This window comes from Silene latifolia, chromosome 4, assembly GCF_048544455.1.
Source record: "Silene latifolia isolate original U9 population chromosome 4, ASM4854445v1, whole genome shotgun sequence".
Lineage (NCBI taxonomy): Eukaryota > Viridiplantae > Streptophyta > Magnoliopsida > Caryophyllales > Caryophyllaceae > Silene > Silene latifolia.
This window is the reverse complement of record NC_133529.1, coordinates 22,838,904-22,866,780: the sequence shown is the minus strand read 5'-3', so window position 1 is coordinate 22,866,780 and position 27,877 is coordinate 22,838,904. Positions and strand designations below refer to the sequence as shown.

The 27,877-nt window shown below is 40.4% G+C and overlaps 2 protein-coding genes and 1 non-coding gene across 3 annotated transcripts; 1 reads left to right on the top strand and 2 right to left on the bottom strand.

Moving 5' to 3' along the window:
- Positions 1-4,869: 4,869 nt before the first annotated feature.
- Positions 4,870-5,490, bottom strand: LOC141651240 (uncharacterized). The gene has a single exon (XM_074458959.1). The coding sequence runs from the start codon at positions 5,488-5,490 to the stop codon at positions 4,870-4,872; it is 621 nt and encodes a 206-aa protein (XP_074315060.1).
- Positions 5,491-6,387: 897 nt separating this feature from the next.
- On the bottom strand, positions 6,388-8,109 carry LOC141651239 (uncharacterized). The gene is made up of 3 exons (XM_074458958.1): positions 7,546-8,109; positions 7,048-7,449; positions 6,388-6,972 (listed from the first exon to the last, which is right to left on the bottom strand). Exons 1-3 carry the CDS (start codon positions 8,107-8,109, stop codon positions 6,388-6,390), a joined length of 1,551 nt encoding a protein of 516 aa, XP_074315059.1.
- A 14,256-nt stretch (positions 8,110-22,365) lies between these two features.
- On the top strand, positions 22,366-22,472 carry LOC141654072 (small nucleolar RNA R71). Its single transcript, XR_012547650.1, has one exon. It is a non-coding gene; the product is annotated as a small nucleolar RNA R71 (small nucleolar RNA).
- Positions 22,473-27,877: the final 5,405 nt, after the last annotated feature.

Genomic DNA, 27,877 nt, shown 5'->3' with positions numbered 1-27,877 from the left:
CATGGGTTTATTTTAAGGTGTCGGTCATTGGTTTAAGCGTTGGGAAAATTTTCTATGCATCCCAAGTTAATTGATTTCCTACCTCTTCCGTATCCGTTCTGGATTATTTTAATTCTCATCACTCCTATCCGAGATTTGACTTGTGGAATGAATTCCGGGGCGTGCCGAAGTCATCAAGTAATGCGGGGAGCAATCAAGCAAGGGAAGTTCGCCAAGAGCCGGTGGTACCCTCGGTGATGGAACCCCCGAGATTTCCGGGTATAGAATTTGTGTGTGAGCCTAATAGAATGATTTCCTCACCCTAGCCTTAGGTCTATGACCCCGATAAGGTATATTGTAACACCCTCATACACCAAGGTGTCTTACCAAGACCTCCTAATGCATAAGAGTGCTACCATCTCGGTTACCCGAGGCAATGTATATCAAATAGACCATCAAAGAACGTACATTAAATAATTAAGTTTAAAGTGATTACATGCCAAAATCCAAAACTGAAAAGCACGATACAACTGTTCCAAAAACCAAACCAACTAAAGTAAATAAATGTTCGACACAACAGCGGAAGACTCCTAGACGATGACTCGTGGTGACTCATTCCCAGCTAATCCCTTGCGCATCCAAATCAGACTTACTCAATAACTGCTCACCATCCCCGAATGGATCACCAGAGTTTTTAAAACAATTAGACGGGGTCAGTTACTGCATACCCAGTATAAGATAATACAACAACAACAATAATACATAGACACAATTCTCTAACACCGTCACATCACCAATCACATAACTAGCCTGAAGGTGCCAGATTACGGCCGCAACCAGTAATCCACAAAGCCAGTGGCAGACTGCAGCCGTTCCCACCTAAGCCTCACTCATCTTTACCGAGCGAAAACCCATTTTACTTAATGTGCACATACCCTCTTGTGGCGGGTTCCACAAGGAGCAAATCAAGGGCATAAAGCCACTACCGCAAATGACTCCACTCAGCCGAGGGCGCACCTCGCGAACCACAGACAGAATACCACAGCCAATTACAATATCAACAATACCAATTCAAATACGATATAAACAATTTCCATTAATCAACAATCAACAACCAATCATCCATCTCGTATCATGTAAACAATAACTGAGTAGGAAACCCTACCTGGAAAGCAATCACCACAACTCGTCACAACAGCAGATCAAAAGCGCTCCTCTATGAAATCACCTCCTATCAACATATAATCATACAATCACAAACTAATACCTATAATACTCTCAAAACCCTCAAATCACCCAATTAGGGTTTAAACCAAAGTTAACAAAATAACATAAAAACTGTACTAGGATCTTACCCACAATACGACGGTCTCAAAGGTGTAAGGAACTCTGCAATCCAATGACTCTAGCCCTTAGATTTGATAGCAATGAGAGAAGAAGAATCGACGTTGCTTTGCTTTCTTTGTAAAAAGTTTAGGTTTTAGGAGAAAGGTAAAAAGAACTGACGTACAAGCTTTATATATTATTTCACGCATTGCTATCAAAACCCGGAAAAACTCGTATAAAACCCGACTTACTCGATCGAGTAACTAACTTAATTACTCGATCGAGTACCCGCTACTCGATCTAGTTGCCCTTACTCGATCAGTACTCATCAGGTAGAACGTACTCAAGAAAGCCAATCTAACTTACTCGACAGAGTAAATGCTACTCGATAGAGTACCCAACAACTTATAAATCCGAGGTATTACATATATGATATTGGATGTTGTCATTGAGTTTGGGAATTTGGAAACGCTAGGAAGATATGTTAGTCTATGCAAAGTTTTGAGTTTGGTGAGTTGATCATGAGAGACAACCTATAAATGATGATTGGTGTACGATTAAGGTTGGATATTTAGCAGTTGTTCGGACTCATAGTTAGCAAACGAAATTTAAAGGACAAGTGAGAGTGACCTTATTGAGTATGACTCGGGTATTTTGGGATATCATATGTTTGAGTTGGGATTTATGGAATGATGAGAGAATATTGAGGTACCAAGAGTAAAGAGAGTGATGACATGAGTTGATAAAAAGTTTTTGGAGGTTGTGACATTTGACTTGAGGAATGGTATGAATTGAATAAATGGTGACAAAAGTTTATGAAACCAGGTGAACCCGTGTGAGGAGGTCGCGTTGACGACCGTGACATACGAGGGATGAGTTTGAGTTTTAATAATAGGGATATATAATTGTGGATTTAGTATTACCAAGCTTGCTTTTCGCGGTTATGAGAGTAAAAGTGTGATGCCTAATGCGTGTGAGTTTAATCATGTTGTTAAGAGATTTGATCACTTGTGTTATATAGTATGGCCGCTTAAGCTAAGTATGTATGCATGAAGTATGAAAGTAGTTTGGTGAGGTTCCGGCCTATGAACGGTAGTATAGATGTTGTCTATAAAGTTGCCTCCCAATCGTCAGGTGGAATTGTGACACCCCGCGATAATGCGGAAAATATAACTAATAAATTTAAGCGGAAATTATAAAATTTTTAAAAACTTGTTATTACTAGTTAAAGCTTAACATGTGGGAGTCACTAATAAAATGAAACAAGTGCAACGATAAGCAAACTTAGGTTACTACAAACCAAGTCTAGCAAAAAAAGGCGGAAAAGATATCCCACGAATAACAAGTCTAAAAGGTGAGTCTAAGCATAACGATAGACAAAAATCCAACGGTCAAGGTACTCACTATCTAACACATGTCTTCACCCCATAAATGCACCAACTAATACCTATCATTCATGAAACATGAATGCCACAGTCAGTGGGGAGAAACTGAAGGTTCTCCCAGCCACATTATATCAAAATGAACATAACAAAGAACTCAAATAAGGCAAGACAAAATAAATACGGGATATAATTCACTTGAACAAATAAGTATGGGATCATTCATGTTAGAATAATAAGATAAAGCAAGATAGAATAGCAAATGAGCATGTCATAGGCATATTTAAATAAGTGAAGTAAAGGAAAGAACATAGATACGGTTAGTTAATCACAAGCACGAACTCCAATGAAATGTGACATAAGCGACTATCCAAATTACATAAAACTAGTACTTAAATCATGTGAGATAGATAAATGAGTAGTCAATCATTGCAATACATATAGTTGAAAACCATAGCCATTACTTTGGAAATCTTCTAATAAACCTTGCACGGGATGTGGCTATTAACGTCACATGCGCACTCATGGCTTGCATCTCACCATAAGAACAGATGTGAACATCAAACCTGGCGATCATATCGCAACTAGAAGGCTTGAATCTCACCTCTAGTGTCCGACAGGACCAAGACTTTTACATTCAACCACATAAGACGTAAACTCTCGTGTAGAAAGACATATAGCCGTCTTACGTCTCCAAAATAACAACAACATGAATCCTCCAACATATACAATCATAACCGTCACAATATTAAATGCATGACAGACCATATACACCATGACATGCCAAACATGCCATGGATACCATTTCTTTAAATCCCGACCCGTCGAGTCGTCATGACCAACAACATGCAATACGACTCACTCGATGTAATTAAATGACAAAAGACTCATTTTATAAACAAATTTGATAATAAAAATTGAGTAGGATAAACCTACCTCACAGCAAATCCGCATAAGCAATCCGTCACACAAGCTTGACCCGTCTCGTAAAACCGTCTCACAAAACCCATTTCTTAAAATACGATAATCATACAAGTACGTATAAATACACCAATCTAATACATATACAAATACATATAAATAAACTAATCTAATACGTATACAAATACGTATACAACTAGTTAAATACCCGTCTTACACAACTACCCAAAACCTGACTCAAGTCAACCACCACTCACCACCTACTGCCGCCACCGTGGGCCCCCACCACCAGCCACGGTGGACCACGGGCGACAGCCACCACAACTGCAACAATAAAAACAACAAACGGCAATACCAACAACAACTCGACCCCAACACACACACCACCATACACGGCCACCACCGTGGCCCACCACCACCATGGTGGTCATGGCCTGAGACTCCCTCACCACCACCTGACCCGAGCCCCCTCTTCTACCCACACCCGACCACAACAACAATAACAAGCAACAAATAACAACAACAAACCTCAACAACTCGATATCCATCCTTTCTCTCGGTTTTTCGACCACCACAGCCGCCATATCCGCCAACCGTGACCACCCCTCAACTCCCTTCACCACCCTCGACAATAACCACCCACAGCCAGACCCAAACCGACCCATAAAGTCTCTAAAACCGAAGCCCTAACTCGCGGTTCACCTAGATCCCAAAACTCAACCCAAAACCCACTCGGTCAACGCCCTATAGGGATGGTCAATGACAGTCTCGAGGTGGTCAAATATGGGTCAAGGTCAGGATGGGTTAAAGGTATAAAATAAATAATATAAAAGTTAGTATAAGACGGTCTCACCTTGTGAACTCGAGGCGGAGGGACAAAAGACGATCTCCCTTTTCTTCTCTTTTTTCTCTTCTTTCTCTCTAAGATTTCCCTCAATTTTGTGTGGTGGAAATGATGAATGAAATGATGAGGTGGGTGGATAAGGGATAAGGGAGTATATATATAGGGTGAGTGTAGTATAGGTGAGTGTATGTGTGTATGTATATACATGTAACTTTATTATTATTATTATTATTATTATTATTATTATTATTATTATTATTATTATTATTATTATTATTATTATTATTATTATTATTATTATTATTATTATTATTATTTTGCAAGAAATTATAGTCCCATTTTATTCATCCATGAAGGGTAAAATAAAAAGGACAGGATTTTCAACAAAGAAATAACCCCTAGAGCACATCAAAGAAACTAAGCACTATTTAGACTTTGAACAACTCTATCATAATGAGCACAATTGATGTTGTGCAGGACTTGGACACTAATCTGAAACTGGTTTTTTCGCACTAGCTTGTCAACAAGTTGTTCAATACCCTGAAATAGCCTGATATTTTGATCCGACCAGAGGTGGTAGCAGGCAGCAGCAATACAGCTGCGAAACCAACCATTTTTCCAATGCCTTGCACGCTTCCTATGCAGGCTCCAAAGAAGCTCACTGCTATAGTCTGTACTGCGATGAGGCAGGCCCAGCAAATGAAGGAGCCTCTCCCAAAGAGCTGTAGAGTAAGAGCAGCTGAAGAAAATGTGAGTATGTGATTCATTTGCAGCTTTGCAGAGCACACATCTACTAATGACAAGAAGTCCTCTGGTGGGAAGGTTATCTATAGTGGCAAGGTGTCCCTGCATTGCCAGTGAAGTAATGATGCGATGAGTAGGGATAATGTAAGAATGTTTTAAAGTAGGTGCCCAAGGATGAGGTATGGAAGTCCCCTTAAACAAAGTATATGCTTTGTCAAGACAAAATTTGCCACCTTGAATCCATGAATGGAAAAGAGAAGCATCTGCAGTTTGAGTGCCAGTTCTAACAATCATTTCATTCTTAACAGTTATACTGCTCCTGAAACTTCAGAATGATGATGTTTACTTTGTACCTCCCAAATGGTAGATTGAGGAAAATTATAGGCTTTGTTCCAGGATCCAAAGCTTTTTAGCAAGGACTGCTTTGTTCCTTGAGAGCATTTCTTAAATACCAAATCCTCCATTTTCCCAAGGAGAGCAAACACTCCTCCAGCTATGAAAAACTAGTCTGTTGCTATCTCCATCATTGTGCCAGAAAAAATCCTTGCACACTTGGTTGATGGTTTTAATGATGTTCTTGGGGAGAAGAACATTTGCACACCAGAAATTTGTGATCCCAAAAATAACAGAGCTCAGCAGCTGCACCTTCCCAGCATAAGAAAAGAATCTGGTAGACCAATGCTGAAGGTGTGCCTGAATCTTATTAATGAGAACTCCATAAGTATCAGCATAAATCCTGGCATTATCCAGTGGCAGACCCAGATACCTAAAAAGGAAATTGCCCTCAGAAAACCCAGTGATACTGAGAATTTGAGCCTTAACAGCAGTTGAAACCTCACCAAAGTATATATCAGCTTTATCAGTATTTGCAGATAAACCTGACCAGCTTGAGAACTTCTTGAGAGTATTAAGAACAGCAGTTATAGAGGGCACATCACCTCTAGTGAAGATCATTAAATCATCAATAAAAATGAGATGAGTAAGCCCAAGTTTAGCACATTTTGGGTGATGAGAGACATTTGGTTCAGAGCAAAGGTTCCTCAAGTATCTAGAAAGTAGTTCCATACTAAGAACAAAAAGGTAAGGAGAGAGTGGGTCACCTTGCCTGAGTCCACTCTCTCCCTTAAAAAAATCATGCACAGAACCATTAAGCTTAATGGAAAACCAGGAACGAGAAATGCATCCCATAATTCAATCAATAAAAGTGTCAGGGAACTTTAAGGTGGTCAACATACTTCTTACAAACCCCCATTGAAGAGAATCAAAGGCTTTTCTGATGTCAACTTTGATTAAACACCTAGGAGTAAGATATTTCCTGCCATAGCCCTTCACTAAAGCTTGAGACATCATAATGTTCTCATGAATGTCCCTGCCCTTAATAAAAGCAACTTGTTCAGCACCTATGATCTTTGGTAGGATGCTCTGAAGCCTTTGGGAGAGAATTTTGCTAATAGTTTTATAGAAAGTTGTACAACAAGATATGGGTCTAAAATCCATGACTGTATTGCATACCTTGTTTTTGGGGATGAGAGTTATAAGAGTGGCATTAGCCTGTTTACTAAGTCTGCCATTCCTGAAGTAAGCTTGAATGGCTTTGCAAAAATCAGGCCCCACAGTGTCCCAAGAAGATTTGAAAAATTCAAAAGAGAAGCCATCTGGCCCTGGGCTTTTACCTGAACCAATACTGAATACTGCATTCTTTATCTCAACAGAATCAATGGGTTTAAGGAGAATAGGAAGGTCATCATCCTGAATACAAGGCCCTTGTTGAATAAACTACGCATCAATAGGAGTAATATCAATTGCAGTCCCCAGCAAGCTTTTGTAATAGTCAACAAAACTGGAAGCTACATTATCAAGTCCAATCTGAGCCTGTCCATGTCTATCAGTGATGCATCCAATAATTTGTTGCTGCTTCCTTTCATGCATTCTAGCAAAAAAATACTTGGAGGAAGAGTCATTATAGGAAATATGAGAGAATTTAGCTTTTTGTTTGAGAAAATTAGCCTCAGCTTTCCTGAGTTTAGAGTACATTTGGATCAGGTTTCTCTCCTGGTCATACAAAGTAGGAGAAAAAAGATTGTCCTGAATATTTTGCTGACAAGCAGTAAGCTCATCCTTGCAAGTTTTAACTCGTTGAGAGATTTGGGAAAAACTCCCCTTATGAAGATTAATAAGCCTGGTCTTAACATTCTTCAGCTTTGCAAACAGCTTATAAATTTGAGAGCCATTAACAGGTTCAAGCCAAGCTTCCTGAATAGTGGAATGCTAAGTAGGATGCTCAACACAACAGTTGAGGAAGCTAAACCTGGATCCATGGTATCTATCTTCCAAAACTGACACAAGGACAGGTGAATGATAAGAGATTCCAAGGGGAAGAAAATTTGCAGAAGCACCAGGGAAAATATTTAGCCATTCAGTGTTAGCCAGTGCTCTATCCAATTTTGACCAAACCAGAGTTTTAATATCTTGCTTGTTTGTCCAGGTCATTTCACATCCTGTACCACTAATGTCATCTACACCACATTTGAGGAGACAGGAGTTGAAATCCAGAATATCAGCAAGAGTAGGAGGAGTGTTACTAATTCTTTCACTAACATCTCTTACCACATTAAAATCCCCAAGTAGAATCCAAGCCTTTACAGAACCACTAATATTAATCAACTGAGTCCAAAGGTAAACTCTCACTCTAGCATTATTACTAGCATAAACTCTAGTTAGATGAAACTTGGAGCAGGTGGCATGGTGAGTGACTTCAAAATGAATAAACTGACCATGTATAATGAGAGGAACAATAGTTACAGTAGCAGCTCTCCAGGTTAGCCAAATTCTTCCATTAGTATGGGCATCATAGTTGCAAACACCATTAAAAGCCCTAAATTTATTTTTGAAAGATTTTTTTTGCTTTTCCATGTTTTATCCTAGTTTCCAGTACACATAAGATATCCAATCTATCATTATTCAGAAAATGTAAAACTTCCTGAGGCTTGAGAGGATCATTACCTCCCCTAATGTTCCATGAGGAGATTTTCATGAGAGTGATCACGTGGTTTTGGCTCCCCTATATTCCCAGCATTGAGCTCATGTTTGATTTGAAGAATAACCTGAGCCTCCTGGCCCCTAATGATAGGCCCATTTGTAGAGGTGATCTCACTGGATTCAGATGATAGTCCTCTCTTCAAGGCTATTTGAGTAACTACCATTTGATCCTCCTTGTTACATTCTTGATGCATTACAGCAGGGGGTGAGATAATAGTCATCTGGTCAGAAGAGATCTGGCCTAGCTCAGGGCTTGATGAGCCAATTCTCTGAACCAAATATGTAATACTGCGGTTTTATGAGTCTATGGGTACTCTATCGAGTGGGCCTTACTCTGTCGAGTAAGTAGTTTTTGACGCAAAACAAAGAGTCCACTGTAGGGTACTGATCGAGTAAGTTGGGTACTCGATCGAGTAGGGGGCACTCGATCGAGTAAGTGACTTACTCGATCGAGTAAGTGAGTTCTGGTGAGTTTTGACGGGTTTTGTTAATGATGCGAGATTAATATATAATGAGTTCCGTCACTTTTCTTAAATCGTTTTATCATTCTAAAAACCTAAATTGAGAGAAGGAAGTTACGTAAGTTGATTCATCGCATCATTAGCAAATCCCCAAGGCTAGGAGAGTCGGATCATCTTGTTCTTTACGCCGTTGTGATCATTGTGTCAAGGGTAAGTTCTTTGTATAATTTTTATAGCATTTGGTTGAGTTTCTTTAAAACCCTAATTGGGTGATTTTGAGGATTTTGAGTGATTTGTATGGGTGTGGTAGTAATCGAATGTATACATGTTATAGGAGGAGAATTCTAATTAGCTGCTAGATCGTCTGTGGTGGTTGCTTCTCCAGGTAAGGTTTCCCTACTCGGTATTAATTACATAATGTGTGGTGATTGTACTGTAGTTAGTGATTGTTGATTGATTCAGACGGTTGTGATTTCGTATTGTTGATTGATTCAGACGGTTGTGATTATTGTTAAAGTATACTGCTGGTGTTTGTGACGGTTGTTGATTAATAACGTTGATTGTTGTTGTATCTGTCTGTGATCTTCGGGGTGCGTCCCTGGCTGAGTGGAGTCACTTGCGGGAGTGGCTTCACGCCCTTGATTCGCCTCCTGTGGAACCCGCCATAGGAGGCATGTGCACATTAATGAACATGGGTTTATCGCTCGATGAAGATGACCAGGGCTTAGGTGGGAACGGCTGCGGTCCCCCAATGGCGGTGTGGAGTATCTGTTACGATGGGTACTCTGGCAGAGCTTCACACTTTAGTGTGTAGTCAGTTGTGTGGAGATTTGAGATGGAGACTGGGGTTTGTTGAGCTGTTTGTGATATTGTTCCTTTACGATATTTGTTTTTGTGTAATTAGTACTGACCCCGTTTAAATGTTTTAAAAACTGTGGTGATCCATTCGGGGGTGGTGAGCAGTTATTGAGCAGGTTTGGTTGATGCGCATGGAATAGCTGGGTTGAGTCATCACGAGCTGTTTTAGAAGTCTTATGCTGTGTCGAACGTTGTTCTTTAGCTAGTTTGTTTAACATTTGAGAACAATTGTATTTTCTTTTAACAGTTTTGGAGTTTAGTTGTATCACTTAAACTTTGTAATCATTTAAGTACGTTTCATTATTATCTATTTGATTATCATTGCCTCGGGTAACCGAGATGGTGGCGTTCTCATACATTTAGTGGTCCTGGTAAGGCACTTAGAGTATGGGGGTGTCACAAAATAAGTATCAGGCTCACTGGTCCCTACTGAGGTACCACCTAGTAAGCAAGGGTCAGTGTCTACCACCTGAAAAGGTGATGTATCACACAGGGTATCAGAGGCTTTATCTTGTAAGCTGCCTTCCTCAAGAGAGGAGAATCTGTTTTGAGTAATCAGAGGTGAAACAAGTGGTAAGTGTCTCTTCAAGGCTATTTGAGTCTTATCCACTGTTCCCTTCTTACTGCATTCTGAGTGCTTTTTAGCAGCGCTAGACTGTGATAGAGTCCCTCTCAAGGATTTTGGAGAAGCGCATACTACAGGCTGCTCTACTGAGGTACCACCTAGCCGGCAAGGAGCAGAAGTCACGGGAGGCGTAGGCTTTTTAGGCCTGTAAATTTTCCTCTTGAGGTTTCTCACAAGCTGAGATAGGCCTATTTCTTTTGCATGAGACTGCTTTATGACCCATTTTGCCACATTCTGAACAGTAATGAGGCAACCATTCATAGTCAATATGTTGCTCAGATGGACCAAAGGGAGTGTTGAGAGTAATAGTGTCAGGTAGAGTAGAAGAAATGTTTGCCTCAACCATGACTCTAGCAAAGGAGAGCTTCTTCTTAGATGTAGTGGACATGTCTGCAAACATAGGCCTCCCTATCTTACTGGCTAGTTTGCTAAGGACAACAGATGACCATAGGTAAGGATCCAAATCTGGGAAAATAACCCAAATAGGGATGGTGGACACCCTATCCATAGCAGTAGAAAAATTTGGGTACCATTGCTTAAGGATTAGGGAGTAAGATCCCATTTTCCAAGGCCCTTTCTTCAACACATTGTCCATATCTTCCTCCTTATCTAACCTAAAGATGAACCAACCCTTCTTAAAGTATTGAACAACTGGTTTAGCAATGTCACCCCAGTATTTATCAGTGAAATCCACAACTTGCTTCAGAGATGGTTTCAATCCAATTACATTGCCCATTAGAGTGAATTTCCAAAGATTAAGTTCATCCTGAAAGTCTTCTAATACTGCATCAATCTCAGAGGAATCCTTGCTTTCAGCATGGTAGAAGAGGCTCATCCCTAATTTGGTCTTAGGTTTTACCACTTCAGCCTCATCCTTGCTTTCTAATATTATTATTACTATTATTATTATTATTACTATTACTATTACTATTACTATTACTATTACTATTACTATTACTATTACTATTACTATTACTATTACTATTACTATTACTATTAGTATTGTTATTGTTATTAGTATTGTTATTGTTGTTATTGTTGTTATTATTGTTATTGTTATTATTATTATTATTATTATTATTATTATTATTATTATTATTATTATTATTATTATTATTATTATTATTATTATTATTATTTTTTATTATTATTATAAAGGGTGCGCGCATCTTTCATTAAAATAAAAATAAAATTTTACATGAAATTGGTGGGGAGCCGAGAGACAATTATTATTATTATTATTATTGTTGTTGTTGTTGTTGTTGTTGTTGTTGTTGTTGTTGTTGTTGTTGTTGTTGTTGTTGTTGTTGTTGTTGTTGTTGTTGTTGTTGTTGTTGTTGTTGTTGTTGTTGTTGTTGTTGTTGTTGTTGTTGTTGTTGTTGTTGTTGTTGTTGTTGTTGTTGTTGTTGTTGTTGTTGTTGTTGTTGTTGTTGTTGTTGTTGTTGTTGTTGTTGTTGTTGTTGTTGTTGTTGTTGTTGTTGTTGTTGTTGTTGTTGTTGTTGTTGTTGTTGTTGTTGTTGTTGTTGTTGTTGTTGTTGTTGTTGTTGTTGTTGTTGTTGTTGTTGTTGTTGTTGTTGTTGTTGTTGTTGTTGTTGTTGTTGTTGTTGTTGTTGTTGTTGTTGTTGTTGTTGTTGTTGTTGTTGTTGTTGTTGTTGTTGTTGTTGTTGTTGTTGTTGTTGTTGTTGTTGTTGTTGTTGTTGTTGTTGTTGCCACTACTATTATTGCTACTATTACTACTACTACTACTACTACTACTACTACTACTACTATTATTATTATTATAATTAAATACGGAGTATTACACATACCCAACAAGAAACATAAAACCCAATTTATAACAACAAGTTTAGTACTCGACTACAACAAGGGTCAACTTCAAACGGTCATAACATGAGTTATAGAAATGAGAATGAGGTGAAAACAATTGGAAGTGATAGCATATCCTCTTACGGTTCTAACGGTAGGTCATAAGCCCAAAACAAACAAATAACGAAGGAGTTATGGCCATTTTACAAAAACTGGTCTGGCTGAAACCGCGGGTGCTGGCTGCTTTCCACAACACATACAAACTACATTTTTACCCCCAAATCAATCTTATTTTATCATTACAATCCCAATTGAATAAGAATGTGTAATTAACAAGGAATTTCATATGTATACTTGAGACGGAAATCAACAGTTTACATATCCAAGCAACCAACTTTACTCGATTGTTTTCAAATCAAACATTTCCAAACTACCAATTTCATGACATAATTAAACATATTAACAAGGCATATTTGAGACGGATTTCACCAATTAATACATGTAAACAACCAATTTCACCCAATTGAAAGTAAATATAACAACATGCTCAAAATTCGTCAAACCAACTTAAGATAACTTCACACATCAAACTACCAAGCAAGGAACATGTAAAAAAAAATGTAAAGTTTCCAACTTTCACAACCAAGAGACTAATCTATAACAATTAAAACACACAATCTTGACATAAATATCGAATAACCTATCACCGTTACCTTATTAGCCTTCTAATCTTCAAGAGAATCGTCAATATCGTATGAATCCACTTCCGGGTCAACAAATCCTTCTCCTAAACATAAGAAAACACAAATTAAGACTAAGAATTGAAATTAGAAAATGGGTACCGAGTGGAAAATAGGGCGGTAGCCATGACAAAGGAAGAAAGTCGATTCCTTTCTTACCTAGAAAGATGGAGGACGGAAAGAGGAAGATTTTTTGCGCGAAAAACACTTGATTCGGATAAGAAATGAGGAAGTTATGGAGTTTTGAAGCTTGTAAGATGGATTTGTGTAAAAATGGTGGTTGAGATGTGTTTTGGTGGTTGAATAGTATAAGGGGTTAGGCGGAGAGAAAAAGGTGAGATAGTTAATTAAACCCTAATTTGGGAAAATTGGGGGATTTGGTAATTGGGCATACTATATTGGTTAATTGAGGGGTAGTTAGTAATTGTATGTGATTATTATTTGTAGGTGATGGTTCCATGGTGGTTTGCTATTGCGGTTACTTGTGTGTGTGTGCTTAGATTGCGAAAAGGTAGGGTTTCCCTACTCAGTTGATTGCATAATTGATTTGAGATTGATTGTGGTTGATTATATAACATGTATCATTGGATTTAGATTGATTTAGATTGTATTGTTGATTGGTACTGTTGTTTTGGGACCATTTTTAGGAGATGGCTCCAACCTCATGTTCGCTTATTGTGGCTCTCGTCGCAAGGGAATATGCACATTAATAATCTGGGTTCACTCGTTGTGATGAGCGGGGATTTGGAGAGCAAGGCTGCGGTCCTCCACTGGCAGTGTGGTTAGCTGTTGCGATCGGTAACCTGGCAGGGCTACACACTTCGGTGTGTAGTCGGTGATGTGACCAATATTTGAGCATATTTAGTCCCCGAATTAGCCTCGTTCCTATGCTTTTTAGTGCATATTTGGGTCATTTACTATCTTTAGTCCTTTGTTTTGCATATTCTTTGAGGTTTTGTTCCCTTGGTTGAAGAGGAGTGCATACCTTGCATTTTCATGGCAAAATAGAGTTAAATTGATCGAATCTAATGACCAAACATCAAAGTGAAGACAAGACTAGAAGGCCTTTATAAATAATGAAGTAGATGGGCCATGATGAAGAAGATCCTTGCATCTCCGACAAGATCCCGGAGGATTGTTAGAAGAAGAAAAGAAGGAAAGAAGAAAAAGCTCACTGGACTGGAATCCGCTCGTCCCAGCATCGGGACGCTCGTCCAAGAGCCACAATCTGAGCGTCCCACCTGCCTGGCCGCTCGTCCAAGAGCTCCACAATCCTAGCGTCCCACCTACCAAGCCGCTCGTCCACCACCTGCACAATCTGCTCGTCCCGACCTTTTGGACGCTCGGATTGTTCTCCAGTGCAGCCCGGCTTCTTCTTGTTCTACTCGGGATGCGCATATTTTCGAAAGATTAGCAAAAAGAGACTCGCATCTTTCTTCGAGAGGAGCATTTCCTCAACTTTTCTTAAGGACTTAATCGTCATTTAAGCCCTTAGTAACCCTAATTTGTGCACCTAATCCCCATTATAAATACCCCATTATGTTGGGGCTGGTGTCCTCTACAAGTAGTGCAATAACATTTAAATCTCTAAAAGGATCAAAGGGTATACTTTTGTATTATAATCAGTTGGTCCACGTTTATCAATAACGGTTGGCTTGCTAGATAAGTTTGACGTTATTGTCATACAGATGGCGGTGATCAACTGGTCCCTAAAAGTCACACCTATAGGATACGTTTGAGAGATGTGACGGTATGAAAATACATCATGTTGATGCCGAAAATTGACTAAGCGATTAGTCCGAGTTATTTGACTAGTAATTAGTCAAAATGCGATGTTGAGATATTTTATTTAATACGGATTAAATAAAATGGGCTAAGGCGAATTAAACAGTTAATTCGTAAATTAAATATAAACGATTATATTTAATTAATGTATATTGAATTAATTATACAATATTGTCTTTGTCGGACATGTATTAATATTTCAACTAATCCGAGTTATTAGTTGATGTTTTAATAACCGATAACCGATGACGATTTATAATAAAACCGCGTCATATACATTTAGCATTTTTCGAGCCGGACCACGAGTTAAAATTAAGAGGAAGTGGAAGCCCACTTCCCCATGTAAGCTCTCGGCCGGCCAAGCAAGAGGAAACAAAAGAGAGGCTCTCTCTCTCTTTTGTAACCTAAGCATTTCATTTGCAAACAAACTAGGGTTTTGAGAATATTACCTCTCAAAATTCAGATCTCACATCTAAGAAAAACTCACACAACAATTCTCTCAATATTGCAAGGCAATTAGAGAATACATTTCTAGCACAAGGGCATAGTCTCAGACGGTCTTGGGTGTATCGATTAGGAGGAAATCTACTTTGATTTCTGTTCTTAGGCCGCATCTCAAAGGACCCGAGGTTATTTCTAATGCTTTATCGTTTTTCTCATGTTTTTCGTTTTATGACAATAATCACATATAAAATTTGCGTTATAGTCCTAATTTTATAGGGTATTATACGGATATTACCCCTCAAGTGGTATCAGAGCGAGGCCACGTAAATTTTTCTATGTGTTTTTCATCAAACGAATTTGAATCGATAAATTTTGGCATAAAAATTGTAAACCGTGTGGTTTTTTGGTCTCGGCATTTTTTTTATTTGTCACGGCCTGTTTTTTTTATGCTTTGGAAATCGTGCTTTTTGGTTTCCGTCTGATCAGACGATGTTTTGTTTTCATTCGTTCTTTGCATATTGTTATTGTAATCGATATTCATAGCAATATGTTAAAGATTCACCAATTGTAGTTTCAATTCTATACGGATTAGATTAAATTGCAATTGGGTTTTAACAAATCGTTTTGTCTTGTTAATTGATGCTCACGTTTTTTGAGCCGAGAAATTTTTTTTTTTTTTTGTTCTTTTGTTGCTCTCGGCATTCAGCAGCAGAAATAAAAAAAAAAAAAATTTTTGGTACTGTTCACGCTCAGCCGTGAAGAAAAAAAATTTTGTTTTGTTTTTTTTTTCGGCCAATTTGTGCATAATACGGATTTTATGCATTCGCTTGATAGTGAAACGGTTCACTTATGTATCATTTAGTTATTTTAAAACGATTTAAAGTAACGGATTATCACGGATTAAAATTAAGTTGATTTAAGCGGTTTTGTCACATAATTTTAATCATTAAAGGTGGTTTGGATAAATTTAACATAATTACGGAATTATGTCACGAATAAATTTAATTTAGTTGATGCATTTTATTTATCGTTATTTTGATTGTTTTGAATGTTTTTAATTACGTATTTATTTAATTTTACAAACGGTTGTAACTTAGTGTGGCCTTAGTAGAACGTGTTACCGTAATGATGGAACACGGTCTTGGTTGTATTTTGAGATCTCGTATCTCCCTTTTTATTTTTTTTTGTAATTACAGTTTTTATTTAGAATGTAAATAGGTTTATATTTTGTAAATTTTAATTGTAATTTTGAGAAGACTAAAGATGGAGATCGGATGCTCACTCCCGCTGCATGGACAAAGATGGAACATCAAGACAAGCTTCTCGGGTCCAACGGTGGATTCCAAAGTTGTATTATGTTCTTTTTACTAGGATAGGCCACACTAGGAATTTTTATTTACGTATTGCATTCATTTATTTATTTTATCGTAACGATAGATTGCATCATATTCCGCCTAAAAACCAAACCACCTAATAATTGCATGAAAACTGACTCATATAGAGGTCACGCGTTAGTTTTCTTTGACATTCTTATGTCACACGATCTTTTTTTAAGCCATCACCTAAGTTAATTCATTCACGTAATGCTAGTTATTCGTTCACTTAAAATGAATTAAAGCTAAGTTGATGGGATCTTCCTCGTATAACCAAAAATTGAGAATAGTCTTTATAGGTCAAACTCCAATGAATCCCTTCTTCGTCGGTAGGCATAATATGACCCCTTCTACGTCGGGTAAGTTGGAACTGATTGACTTATTTTATCTCAACACTATGGTCACTCGTACGATCCTGTGATTATGGTGGACTATAGATAGGATTTACGGAAATCTATCGACCAAGAGTTCTTACGGAAGAACTAGCTAAACAGTTGGCTTATCAATTTACGGAAATTGAGTCTTGGGATCACTTGTATTATTCTTGAGGGAGATCAATTATGCAAGTGCAATGAGTCTACACGATTAAAATGAATTTTTAATAGACTTAAATCACCTCGATGAGTTGCTTATTTCGTTTTTGTTTTTCTTTCTTTTTCAGCGTAGATCACGTTTTTTTTTTAAACTGCTAATAACATAATGGCTGGCATCCTCGATGACCCAATGCCAAGTGCCACTTTGGACCGTGAGTCCTGGCTTCGGATCTTCATGAATCGGATGAATCACCCACTAGATCAAGAATGATGGATCAAACTTCGCGGAATGGGAGGCGGCATTACGGAATGCCGCCACCGCCGACGGGAAGCTCACGTATCTGACCGAGCCCCTCCCGCCACCCCAGCCCCACGGCTCGAGTTAACGAGGTCTCCACGTATAGCGACTTCGTCATGGAAGCGGGTGCGATTAAAAACGTACTCATTTTTGCAATGGAATCCAATTTGCCGAAACGCTTCATAGCCCAAGGTGCAAACAAGATTTTCACCACGCTCACTAAGGAATTCTCGAAAGCACCGAGAATCGTGACCTATGAGCATACCACTCGCTTCTTTGATGCGAGACTCGAAAAGGGCCAACTGGTTAGCCCACACATTCTCGATGATTGAGAATGTCGAGAGACCGGAGGCGCTTGATTGTAAAATCAGCGAGAACATTGTGATTGACCGCATGCTTCATTCACTCCACGATGGTTTTGCGCTCTTTAGAGCCAATTACTATATGAATGATTTGAAGAAAAGTCCCCATGAACTGCACTCCCTTCTCGTACGGGGGCCCGAGAAGGACATGAAGTTCAGTGGGAGCATGAAACAAGATGTTCTCGTTGTGACAAACAAGGGCAAGGGTAAGGGCAAAGCTCAAGCGGACCCTAGCAGTAGGCAAACCGAAGTTCAAGAAGTCAGGGTCAGGTAAGAGTGGGCCTGGTGAGGCAAGTAACTCATCAGGTGCGACAAAGAGCAAGACCGAAAACATGGAATGCCATCATTGCCACAAGACTGGGCATTGGAGGCGTACATGTCCTGTTTATCATGAGGACATAAAAGCAGGTCGCGTTAAACCTGTTGGTATATCTTCTTCTTCTACTTTTATTCATATGATTGAGATTAACCACGCAAGTTACGGAACTTGGGTACTAGATACTGGCTGTGGTTCTCATCTGTGTAATCATGTGCAGGGGCTCCGAAACATCGAACCCCTCGTAAAGGGTGAGGTAGACCTGCGTGTTGGGAATGGAGCACGAGTGGCTGCCGTCTCAAGGGGAACATACGTGATCCAGCTTCCTAGCGGATTTGAGTTATTTTTATATAACTGCTATTATGTACCCAGTCTTTCGAAAAACATTATTTCGTTTACCGCACTTGACAAACTTGGTTTTTCATTTGTAATAGAGAATAATTCTTGCATTTTCTCATTACACGATACGATTTATGGCAAGGCAGTCTCCATGAACGGAATTTATGTTTTAGATCAGACCACCGAAATATTACACGTAATGAATAAAAAGTTAAAGGTTGGTGACAAAGATCAAACGTATCTATGGCAATCGCTGTAGTATGGGACACATTAATGAGAAACGCGTAAAACAACTCATAAAGAATGGAGCTATCTCGGCCTTTGATTTTCAATCATTTGGCACGTGTGAATCATGTCTCATCGGTAAGATGACTCGAATTTCCTTCAAAGGTGTTGGAATGCGCGGCGACCTATTAGGACTCATACATACGGATGTATGTGGGCCTATGTCAATCACCGCACGAGAAGGCTATAGGTATTTCATCACTTTCACGGATGATTTAAGTAGATATGGCTATGTCTACTTAATGAAGCACAAAAGTGAATCCTTTGAGAAATTCAAGGAATACCGAGAATCGGGTACGGAACCTCATCGGGCGAAAGATTAAAACACTGCGCTCGGACCGTGGTGGCGAGTATCTTTCTCACGAGTTTGATCAACACCTTAAGGACCGTAGGATTGCCCTACGTTAACTCCACCTGGAACACCTCGGTTGAATGGTGTGTCCGAACGGAGAAATCGAACACTACTTGATATGGTTCGATCCATGATGAGTCACACCGTGTTGCCCGACTCATTGTGGGGTTATGCTCTTCCATCACCGCTCTAATACTTAACCGAAGTCCGTCTAAAGCTGTTGACAAGACTCCATATGAACTATGGAAAGGAACGGTCCCCAACTTGTCCTTTATACGGGTTTGGGGCTGCGAGGCTTATGTCAAGTGGAGACACGAGGATAAGCTCGGCCCGCGATCGGTCAAGACATACTTTATAGGTTATCCTAAAGGAACACTTGGTCATTACTTCTATTCGCCAACCGAACAACGTGTTTTGTTGCGGCTAGTGCGACATTCTTAGAGAAGGAATTTCTCAAGAATACAAAGAGTGATAGAACCTTCGACCATCGGAGATTCCCGAACCAAATACCGAGCAACCATTGGAGGAACCAATTCCTTCAATCCCTGCGGTGAATATTCCTGAGGAACCTAGGAGGTCGGGAAGAGTCTCTATTCCTCCGGACAGATACATTGGTATGGTCGAGGAACATGACATAGATGACATTCTACTCTTAACGAGTAGTGAACCCGCAACCTATAAAGGTGCCATGACCATTCGACTCAAAGCTATGGCTTGAGGCCATGCAATCCGAGATGGACTCCATGTATGAGAACAACGTATGGGATCTTGTTGACTTACCTGCTAAGGTTCGTCCCCTTCAATGCAAATGGCTTTACAAGATAAAGCATTCTGTGGAAGGTCAACAAGATATCTATAAAGCACGACTAGTTGCTAAAGGTTTCACCCAAGTGCCAGGTTTGCACTACGATGAAATTTTTGCACCCGTAGTCATGTTGCGTTCCATTCGGATTATCTTAGCGATCGCCGCTTTTCATGACTATGAAATTTGGCAGATGGATGTGAAAACCGCCTTCTTAAACGGTTATTTGGAGGAAGAGTTGTACATGGTACAACCCGAAGGTTTCATCGATCCAGAACATCCTAAGAAAGTATGCAAGCTTAAGCGTTCCATTTATGGACTTAAGCAAGCATCTCGGAGTTGGAATCATCGCTTCGACCAAGTGATTAAAGAAAATGGATTTACTCGATCGGTCGAGGAACCATGTCTTTATATCAAGTCGAGTGGGAGCAAGATTGTCTTCCTAATATTGTATGTCGATGACATACTCCTGATTGGGAATGACATACCTCTCTTAACTTCGGTGAAAGTATGGTTGAAAAACCATTTCCAGATGAAAGATCTGGGTGAGGCACAAAGAATTCTAGGCATCCGTATCTATCGAGATATATCACGTCGGATGTTATCTCTCAGTCAGGAGTCTTACATAGACAAGATCCTAGAGAGATTCAGCATGACTAACTCCAAAAAGGGGTTTCTTCCTATGGCTCCAGGGTGCATTTGAGCAAGTCTCGGACACCGGAGACACCGGAAGAGAAAGAGCGCATGACACGGATTCCTTATGCCTCGGCTATAGGATCAATCATGTATGCCATGATATGCACACGTCCGGACGTGGCATATGCATTGAGTATGACAAGTCGATTCCAACAAAGATCCGGGTGAATTACATTGGATGGCATCAAGAACATTCTTAAGTACCTACGGAGGACTAAAGATTGGGCATTGACTTATGGAGGCGATAAAAAGCTATGCGCAACCTGTTATGCAGATGCTAGCTTCCAAACGGATCGAGATGACTCAAAATCTCGGTCGGATTCATTTTTACTCTTAATGGCGCTGCAGATCACTGGAAGAGTTCCAAACAAAGTGTTACAAAGAGATTCTACGACCGAGTCCGAGTACTATGCCGCGTCGAAGGCTGCAAAGGAAGCGATATGGATGCGTCAATTCTTACAAGGACTATCTGTAGTGCCTAGTTCGAATGACCCGATCACCATCTATTGCGACAATAGAGGTGCCATCTTCCAAGCTAAGGAGCCTAAGTCTAGCAACAAGTCTAGACATGTACAACGGAAAGCTCATCTAATCCAAGATTACGTGGAGCAAAAGGAAGTAGTGATAGAAAAGATTGCTACAGATGATAATATAGCAGATCCTCTCACTAAACCATTACGACAAGATAAGCATGAAGGGCATGTTAATTCCATGGGAATTAAACGTGTTCCTAAGTTGTAGTACTCTTTTATGGATTAGATTCATTCCCTTATGTACTCTATATGACATCATCGTTTTGATATTTATATATTTTGTTTTTCATGTGGTTTTGTACGACAATTTTGAACACCACAAAGTGAACTGAACAAACATTATATTTTTGGTCCTTAATTGCCCACGTGAGCTGATAACTCAAGGTAATTATTTTGTGACGTTGGTTGATGGTGGGTTCAACGAGCCATAAGTCAAAAGGTTGACTGACCAATAAACCCATTCGATCGAGCAGTTTCTCCTTCAGAATCAGTCGATCGAGTACAATTCCCACTCGATCGATCAACTCCACTTTCCTGTTCACTCGATCGACCAGTTTCTTAATCATTTCTACTCGATCGACCACCTGAAATCAGTCGATCGAGCACTTTCTTAGCTGTCAGCTCGTTATTTTCGCCTGAACGCTGTTCATCATCAATTTTAGCTATCCTCGGGTCTGATTTCGACACTTCCGGTCCCTCATAAGAAAGACTGCTTCTCAATTCTATCAGATTTAATGTTTCATGTAGATTCTTCTCATTTTGAGTCGGTAAATGACCATGCTTTCTTGTGGATTGATTCGCGGCTAGTTGGGCAACTTGAGTTTCAAGTGCCTTAATAGACGCGTCCTTCTGTTGATCACTTGAGTTTCTTTGTTGATCACTCAGCTGAAACTGCTTTGTAAGGGCTTGCATCATGGACTTAAGCTCACCAATTTCACTCACCCCGCCGGAAGATGATGCACCGTGATTAGGAGGATTGAAGGACGGGGGCTTCTGATAGCCTTGTTGATTCTTATGTGGAGGAATATACGGCTGCTGCTGGTTCGGAGGAGGAGTAGGATTGAGCACATTTTGGCTCGTCCACCTCAAATTGGGATCGACATTCGGCTCATAATAAGTGTTTGTCTGCCTATAATGTTGAAAGGCAGCACAAGACTCAAAAGGACTAGGACAATTCTCTGAAACATATCCCTTAGCTCCACATCTTCTACAGACGAAAGGACCGTCTGAAACAACATTTACCTGATACATCCCTCCTTTTGAAGCTCCTCCCAACTCATACTTATCAAATCTCGCAGTGAGAGCTTCAAGTGCGGCTACAGAAGGAGATTCAGCACTCCTCCTTTGATTCCCTCTAGAATTCCCATACTCAGCTTTATGGGTGGCTAAGTCATCAATGATCTTCCACCCCTTAGTCTCTCCCATATTCTCAGCAAATCGGCCACTAGCTGCAGCATCCAAGATAGCCCTCTGATCGTCATACAGCCCGTTATAGAACTAATTGCATAGACTCCACTTTTCGAAACCATGGTGCGGAATGGTTCACACCAACTTCTTGAAACGGACCCATGCCTCATGAAAGTTCTCATCAGGCCCCTGTTTAAAGCTCGTGATCTGAGCTCTAATGGCATTAGTCTTCGAGGCAGAAAAGTACTTCTTGTAAAATGCCAAAGCCAGTGAATTCCAGTCAGTTATCCCATGAGCAGCCCGGTCCAGATCCCTATACCACTCCCTTGCAAAGATCGCGAGTGAGAAAATAAACATGGTTTCTTTTATCTGATCCGGTCACGCCGATTGGGGGGGTATAGAACATCAATAATCAATGAAAGTCTCCATATGCTTGGTCGCATCTTCATTTGCGCTCCCCAAATTGGTTTCTCTCAACCAAATTGATATAGGACGGCTTCGGCTCGAATTTTGTTGCCTCCCCGTAATACAAATCCCTTATAGAGATTTGCACTGTCTTACTCAGTAGTGATGGCAATAGTTGCTTCTTCGGCCATTTCTAGAAAGTCCGGAGAAGTAACGGTCTCAGCTGATGAATTAGAAATAGGAGATGAAGGTGGATCCTCCTCAAACAGAGCGTTCTCGTAATAACTAGACAGATTACTCAACTCTTCCTCGGTCGGCAATATCCTAGATGATCGCCTCAACTCACGCAAAGTCTTCTCAATCTCAGGATTGATCGGTAGTAGTTCACCACCCTGTGCCCTGCGCATAAGAAGAAACTACAAATAGAATATAAGAATAGTTTAAGGAACGGATGCCCCTTAACTAAAAGAAAGACTAAAAATAAAACAGCTAATAATTTAAACAATTGCCTCCCCGGCAACGGCGCCAAAATTTGACACGGCTATTGTGTACCCTGTCAAAGATAAAACCAAACAGTCCCAACTAAAATGTAGTAGAGGCAGTCGAGTATCGAATCCACAGGGAGGTAATGCAATTATCAGCTATCTAGTTCTAGTCCTAAAGTAACAACTGGGGGGTTTTGTTTGAATTGGTTTCTAAACTATGAGATTTAAGGGAAAGAGAAATAAAGATAAGAGCAGTAAGACAAGATAAAGGTTTAAACTATCAAGAGAGAAGGGACATGTCGGGAATTCGGTTCACTACGTTAGTCTAATGACTCAGCTGTAAATGATTCAGACGAACTAATGTGAGACGGATGTTGAAAGGTCCTTTCGATCCACTTTCGATCCTAAATTACCACTAACTTAACTTTCATCCTCATTAGGGTAGTCTACTGTTCATAGTAGGCCTATTTAGTCCAATCTTTCGATCTAGGATTAATTTTAACCAGATTAAAGGGTGACATAGAAGCGTGCACTCAACTAAGTTGAATAAATACAATTAAATTGCTATGGTGACAGGGTCTCACAATTAATCCGTCTAATTCATTTACTACATCGTCACATTTCTACCGCAGATCCCTTAATCCCAACATGAAGGGGGGTTTAGCTACTCATGTCGCTAATTAAACTAACAGCAATTAAATTCCCAGCAGTAAACATTATGAAATAAACGATAAATTGCATAAAAGAAAATTAGGGCAGAAGGATAATCGAAGTAAACAAACAATTAAAAGCAAACAAATGCTTAATTATTATTAAGAAGGAGAAAGGAATTACAATCCAAGCGAATCCGGCGTAAAGAACACACAATCCGAGTGAAAATAATCCCAAAGCGAGGTTACAGTGAAGGAGAATAATGTACGTAGCAAAGTTTAACAGTAGAGAGTTTGATAAAATAAAAGATAGCCCTAATTAACCTAGTAAAGCGTGCTTAAATAGCAAAATAAATAAGTTTAGCGAAATAAACATTCACGCTAAATTAAAGCCCATAGCCATCAAAACCACTCGATCGAGTGGATTAAAACCACTCGATCGACCAAATTCTCAGCCAAATCTACTCGATCGACCAGAAAGTCACTCGATCGAGTAGATGGCCTTTCTGCAAGTTAAGGATCGAGTACATAGTGCTCGATCGACCACTTCTGGGACGTAGAAACCACTCGATCGAGTGGTAAAACAGCTCGATCGAGTACTTTGACTTCATTTCAGCTCAAGTCCTCGCCTAAATGCCTCGTAATGCGTGCCACGACGCTTCCAAATGTAGTATCTCACTCTGGAACAATCCCGTCTCCTCTAAATGCATGCAAAAAGGACGAAAAAGAGTACGATTCCACTACTTTCGCGTTCATTTCTACAAAATGGACAAAACGAACCAAAGTAGCCAATTCGGGCAAAATACCATAAAAACAAGATAAAAATGCATAGAAATACGTCTTTGAAATAGGCTAAAAAGACTATATATTAGGCACGTATCAAACCTCCCCAAACCAAACCTTTACTCGTCCTCGAGTAAACTCAAAACTAAACTAATGGAACGGAAACGATAACTCAGAGCTAGCTTAACTTGTCTACTTGAACCAATTTAATGCAACAAAAACTAACAGTTAAAGCTAAGCAGTCAATACGCAAACGAGTTATAAGCTGTTCAGAATTATAGCCAACCTATTGACCTTGCAAGACCAACAAAATCGGACTCTCTTGTGGTCACTCTTCTCTCATGAAGCAAAGGGTGAATGTTATATGTAAAAGAGAGAAGAAAAGACAGTCACTCACCTAACTGCGACCTACACAGCATGCATGCAACAAAAATGAAAGACAATTCAAGTACTAATGCACACACTCCAACCAATAATGTCCGTCACAGCCGAGGGCTTACAAATAATTTGGGAGTAGTGAGGTTCAGGTGAGAAAAGGCAAAACATGTTATGGAAAAGTGGAGGTAAAAGCGTCAAGCTAGTTCCTAACAGGACCATAATGAAACCATCCGAATCTCAACTGACTGAAAAACTAAGTACAAGTGCCCTTCATTTGGCACAGAACTCACTAAACTCAAACACAATCTCCTCAAAAAAATATGGGATAGAACGGAGGAGTCAGACGGTCACAAACTTTCCTTTTTAACACCGTCTAAATGGACCAAATCAAACAAGTCAAACTTTTTCAACTTTTTTTTTTTCTTCTTTTCCACGTGATCAACATTCTTTTTCACATTTTTTTTTCATTTTTTTTTTCTTCAATACTTTTTTTCTTTCTTTTCCTCCTTCCTCAATTTTTACACCAACTCCAAAACAAGAAATACGGACCAAACTGCAATGGAAGATCATACCACAAAAGAACATACTAACTAGCTTGACTAGGCAGGCTTAGTTTGGGATGTAGCTGATGGGTCAAAAAGGCAAATTTGGCTAATGTGGAGCTAAATGGGTGAAAAATATAAGGAAAGGGAAATTTGCAAGCACCTCCCTGCATGTGACACCAACCACAAACCCGAATATGTGCATTTGACGAGAAATTAAATGCCATAAATGTGCAAAATAGACGAACATGTTATGCAAGGAGTACTACTCAAAATTCCTAATGAACTGGTCATGAATGTCACCAGTTATGGGCTCTAAAATCTCAGAATTTTTAAGTAGTTTGCCAATTTATCAGGTCAAGTCTAAACAGTCAGCTATATTTGAACAGAAACTCGTAGACTATGCGTATGACAAAGCTAATAACTATCAATAAAGTGCAAGGCTCAAGTAAAATGACAAGTTATAGTGCATTGTCATCATGGAAATCTACCGTTTCGACTCAGCCTATATGCAAAAATAAACGTGAAATTGTTGAATTTTTTGAAATTTTTGAAATTTTCTAATTTTTTGATTTTTGATTTTTATGAAAATAAAGAACAATGCAAAACTGAAAAATAAACGTGAATGCAAAAACGAATGCAAATGCAGACTCAAAAGGATGCAATACCCTCCCCAAACCAAAACGGACAACGCCCTCGTTGTCCTCCAAAGATACACCAAAATAGAGATATATACGGGGAACGGAAATATACAGCCAACAAAATAAAAAAACAATAAAATAAAGGAGACAAAATAAAAGAGTAAGAGATACATACAAAATACGAACTTCCCCAAACCAGCCAGAAAACTGGGGAAGTGAGTAGACCAATAGCTACTCGTCGTCGTCGTCACTGCTCTCACGGGCAACCTCCGCCCTGTACTCCGGATCTCTCTCCTCCTTTCTCCTCCTCCGCTCCTCAGCGCGAGCTCTCTCCACTGCCACCTCTGGGTCCTCCTCCTCCTCCTCCTCAGAAACCGGGTACCCCTCAGGTGGGTACCGGAAGAAGGAAGGGTGTGGCCAACCCTCCGGATCGGTGCCTCGTGTCGCCGCAAGTGGTACTCGTCTAGAGGGTGTAAGGCAAGAGCCATGTCCCTCTCCATACGAGCCTGACGCTCGCAATCTCACGCAACAAATCAGAACGCGCGCCCCTTGGTCCAGGACCGCGGGCGCCACAAAAGGTTGAGGTGGTACGTAAGTAGCCGATAAGATTGGCTCAGACTGTGTCTGGTCAGTGGGAGGTGGAGTAGGAGTAGGAGTGGTAGTAGTAGTGGGAGTAGGGGTCGGATCGGAAGTAGCCGTAGAAGGCTGGGTACTCCCTGAAGGTGTGGACCCCTCTCCAGTCTTAAGTCGCCGCTTCTTGGCGGCGGGTGCAGCAGGAGTAGGTCTGGGTGGAAGGAGAAGGTGAGGTAGTGGTGGCAGACGGTGGCCCTTTGCAACAGTAGGCAAGGGCTCAAGACGGGAAGGAGTCTCACAAGGTAAGTCAACACACAAGGAGCCGTCTATCTTCCAAGTCTGATAGTCTGGAGTAAGCCAATGCTGAGAGAGCATGGCGTCCAGACTCAGTAGCCTCTCTCCAGCGAGGTACTGCAAGTCACGAGGCCAAACGGGGAAAAGGCGACGGGCAAGAATGGTGGCTATGCCACCGTAGGCAATGGTTCCCGTCTCCTTCAGCCCCTGGCTCCGAAGGTACTGGGCGGTCAAGTAAGCTATGTTGAGGGTGAAGAGACCCTCGTAGTCAATGTTTAGGTAACCGCCCAGGAAGGAGAGCTTGGCGTTGGTCATGTTGTTCGGCTCCTTTCGGCCGAAGATAGTGCTCCCCATCAGTCTAAGGAAAACACGGACAGGGGGTAGGTGGACCTGATGGAGCTTCCGCTCCCTGAAAGTGGTCTGGGCCAGACACCGCTAAAGGCGACGGTAGACCTTCCTCGGGCGCGCCAAGCCCGTAGAGGAAAGGTCAAGTAACCTACCAAACTCCCCTAGTGTCATCGGAAAGGTCCGGTTAAACAACCGGAAGGACACTGAAGAACTCTCGGGGGCAGCCTCGTGTGCCCCGGGGGAGAAGGTAAAAGAGCTGAGAAACTCGAGGCTCGGCTCTAAAAAGGTACGGCCTCTCATAGTGATGAGGCCAGGCATCCCCGTGGCCCGTAGTAAGTCACAAACCGACTCGTAAATGCCGAGTCTCGTAAGCGCCGATTCCTCTAGAAATCGGGAAGGAACATGTACACACTTAAGCAGGTTATAAAATTTCGTACGGTGTAAAGCGTTGACGAACAATACCTACGGATAATCTGGGTGAGGGTTGAGGGAGGTGTCCCCTCGGACCGTAACAAAGATGCCGTAAGT

Excerpts from the sequence above, each read along its gene's own strand:
- LOC141651240 (XM_074458959.1), bottom strand. The coding sequence starts at position 5,490 with ATGATTGTTAGAACTGGCACTCAAACTGCAGATGCTTCTCTTTTCCAT.
- LOC141651239 (XM_074458958.1), bottom strand. The coding sequence starts at position 8,109 with ATGGAAAAGCAAAAAAAATCTTTCAAAAATAAATTTAGGGCTTTTAAT. Across the intron at positions 7,450-7,545 it reads GAATCTCTTATCATTCACCT|GAAGCTTGGCTTGAACCTGT; the intron begins GTCCTTGTGTCA and ends TCCACTATTCAG. Across the intron at positions 6,973-7,047 it reads CTCAGATTGGACTTGATAAT|TTTATTCAACAAGGGCCTTG; the intron begins GTAGCTTCCAGT and ends ATTGATGCGTAG.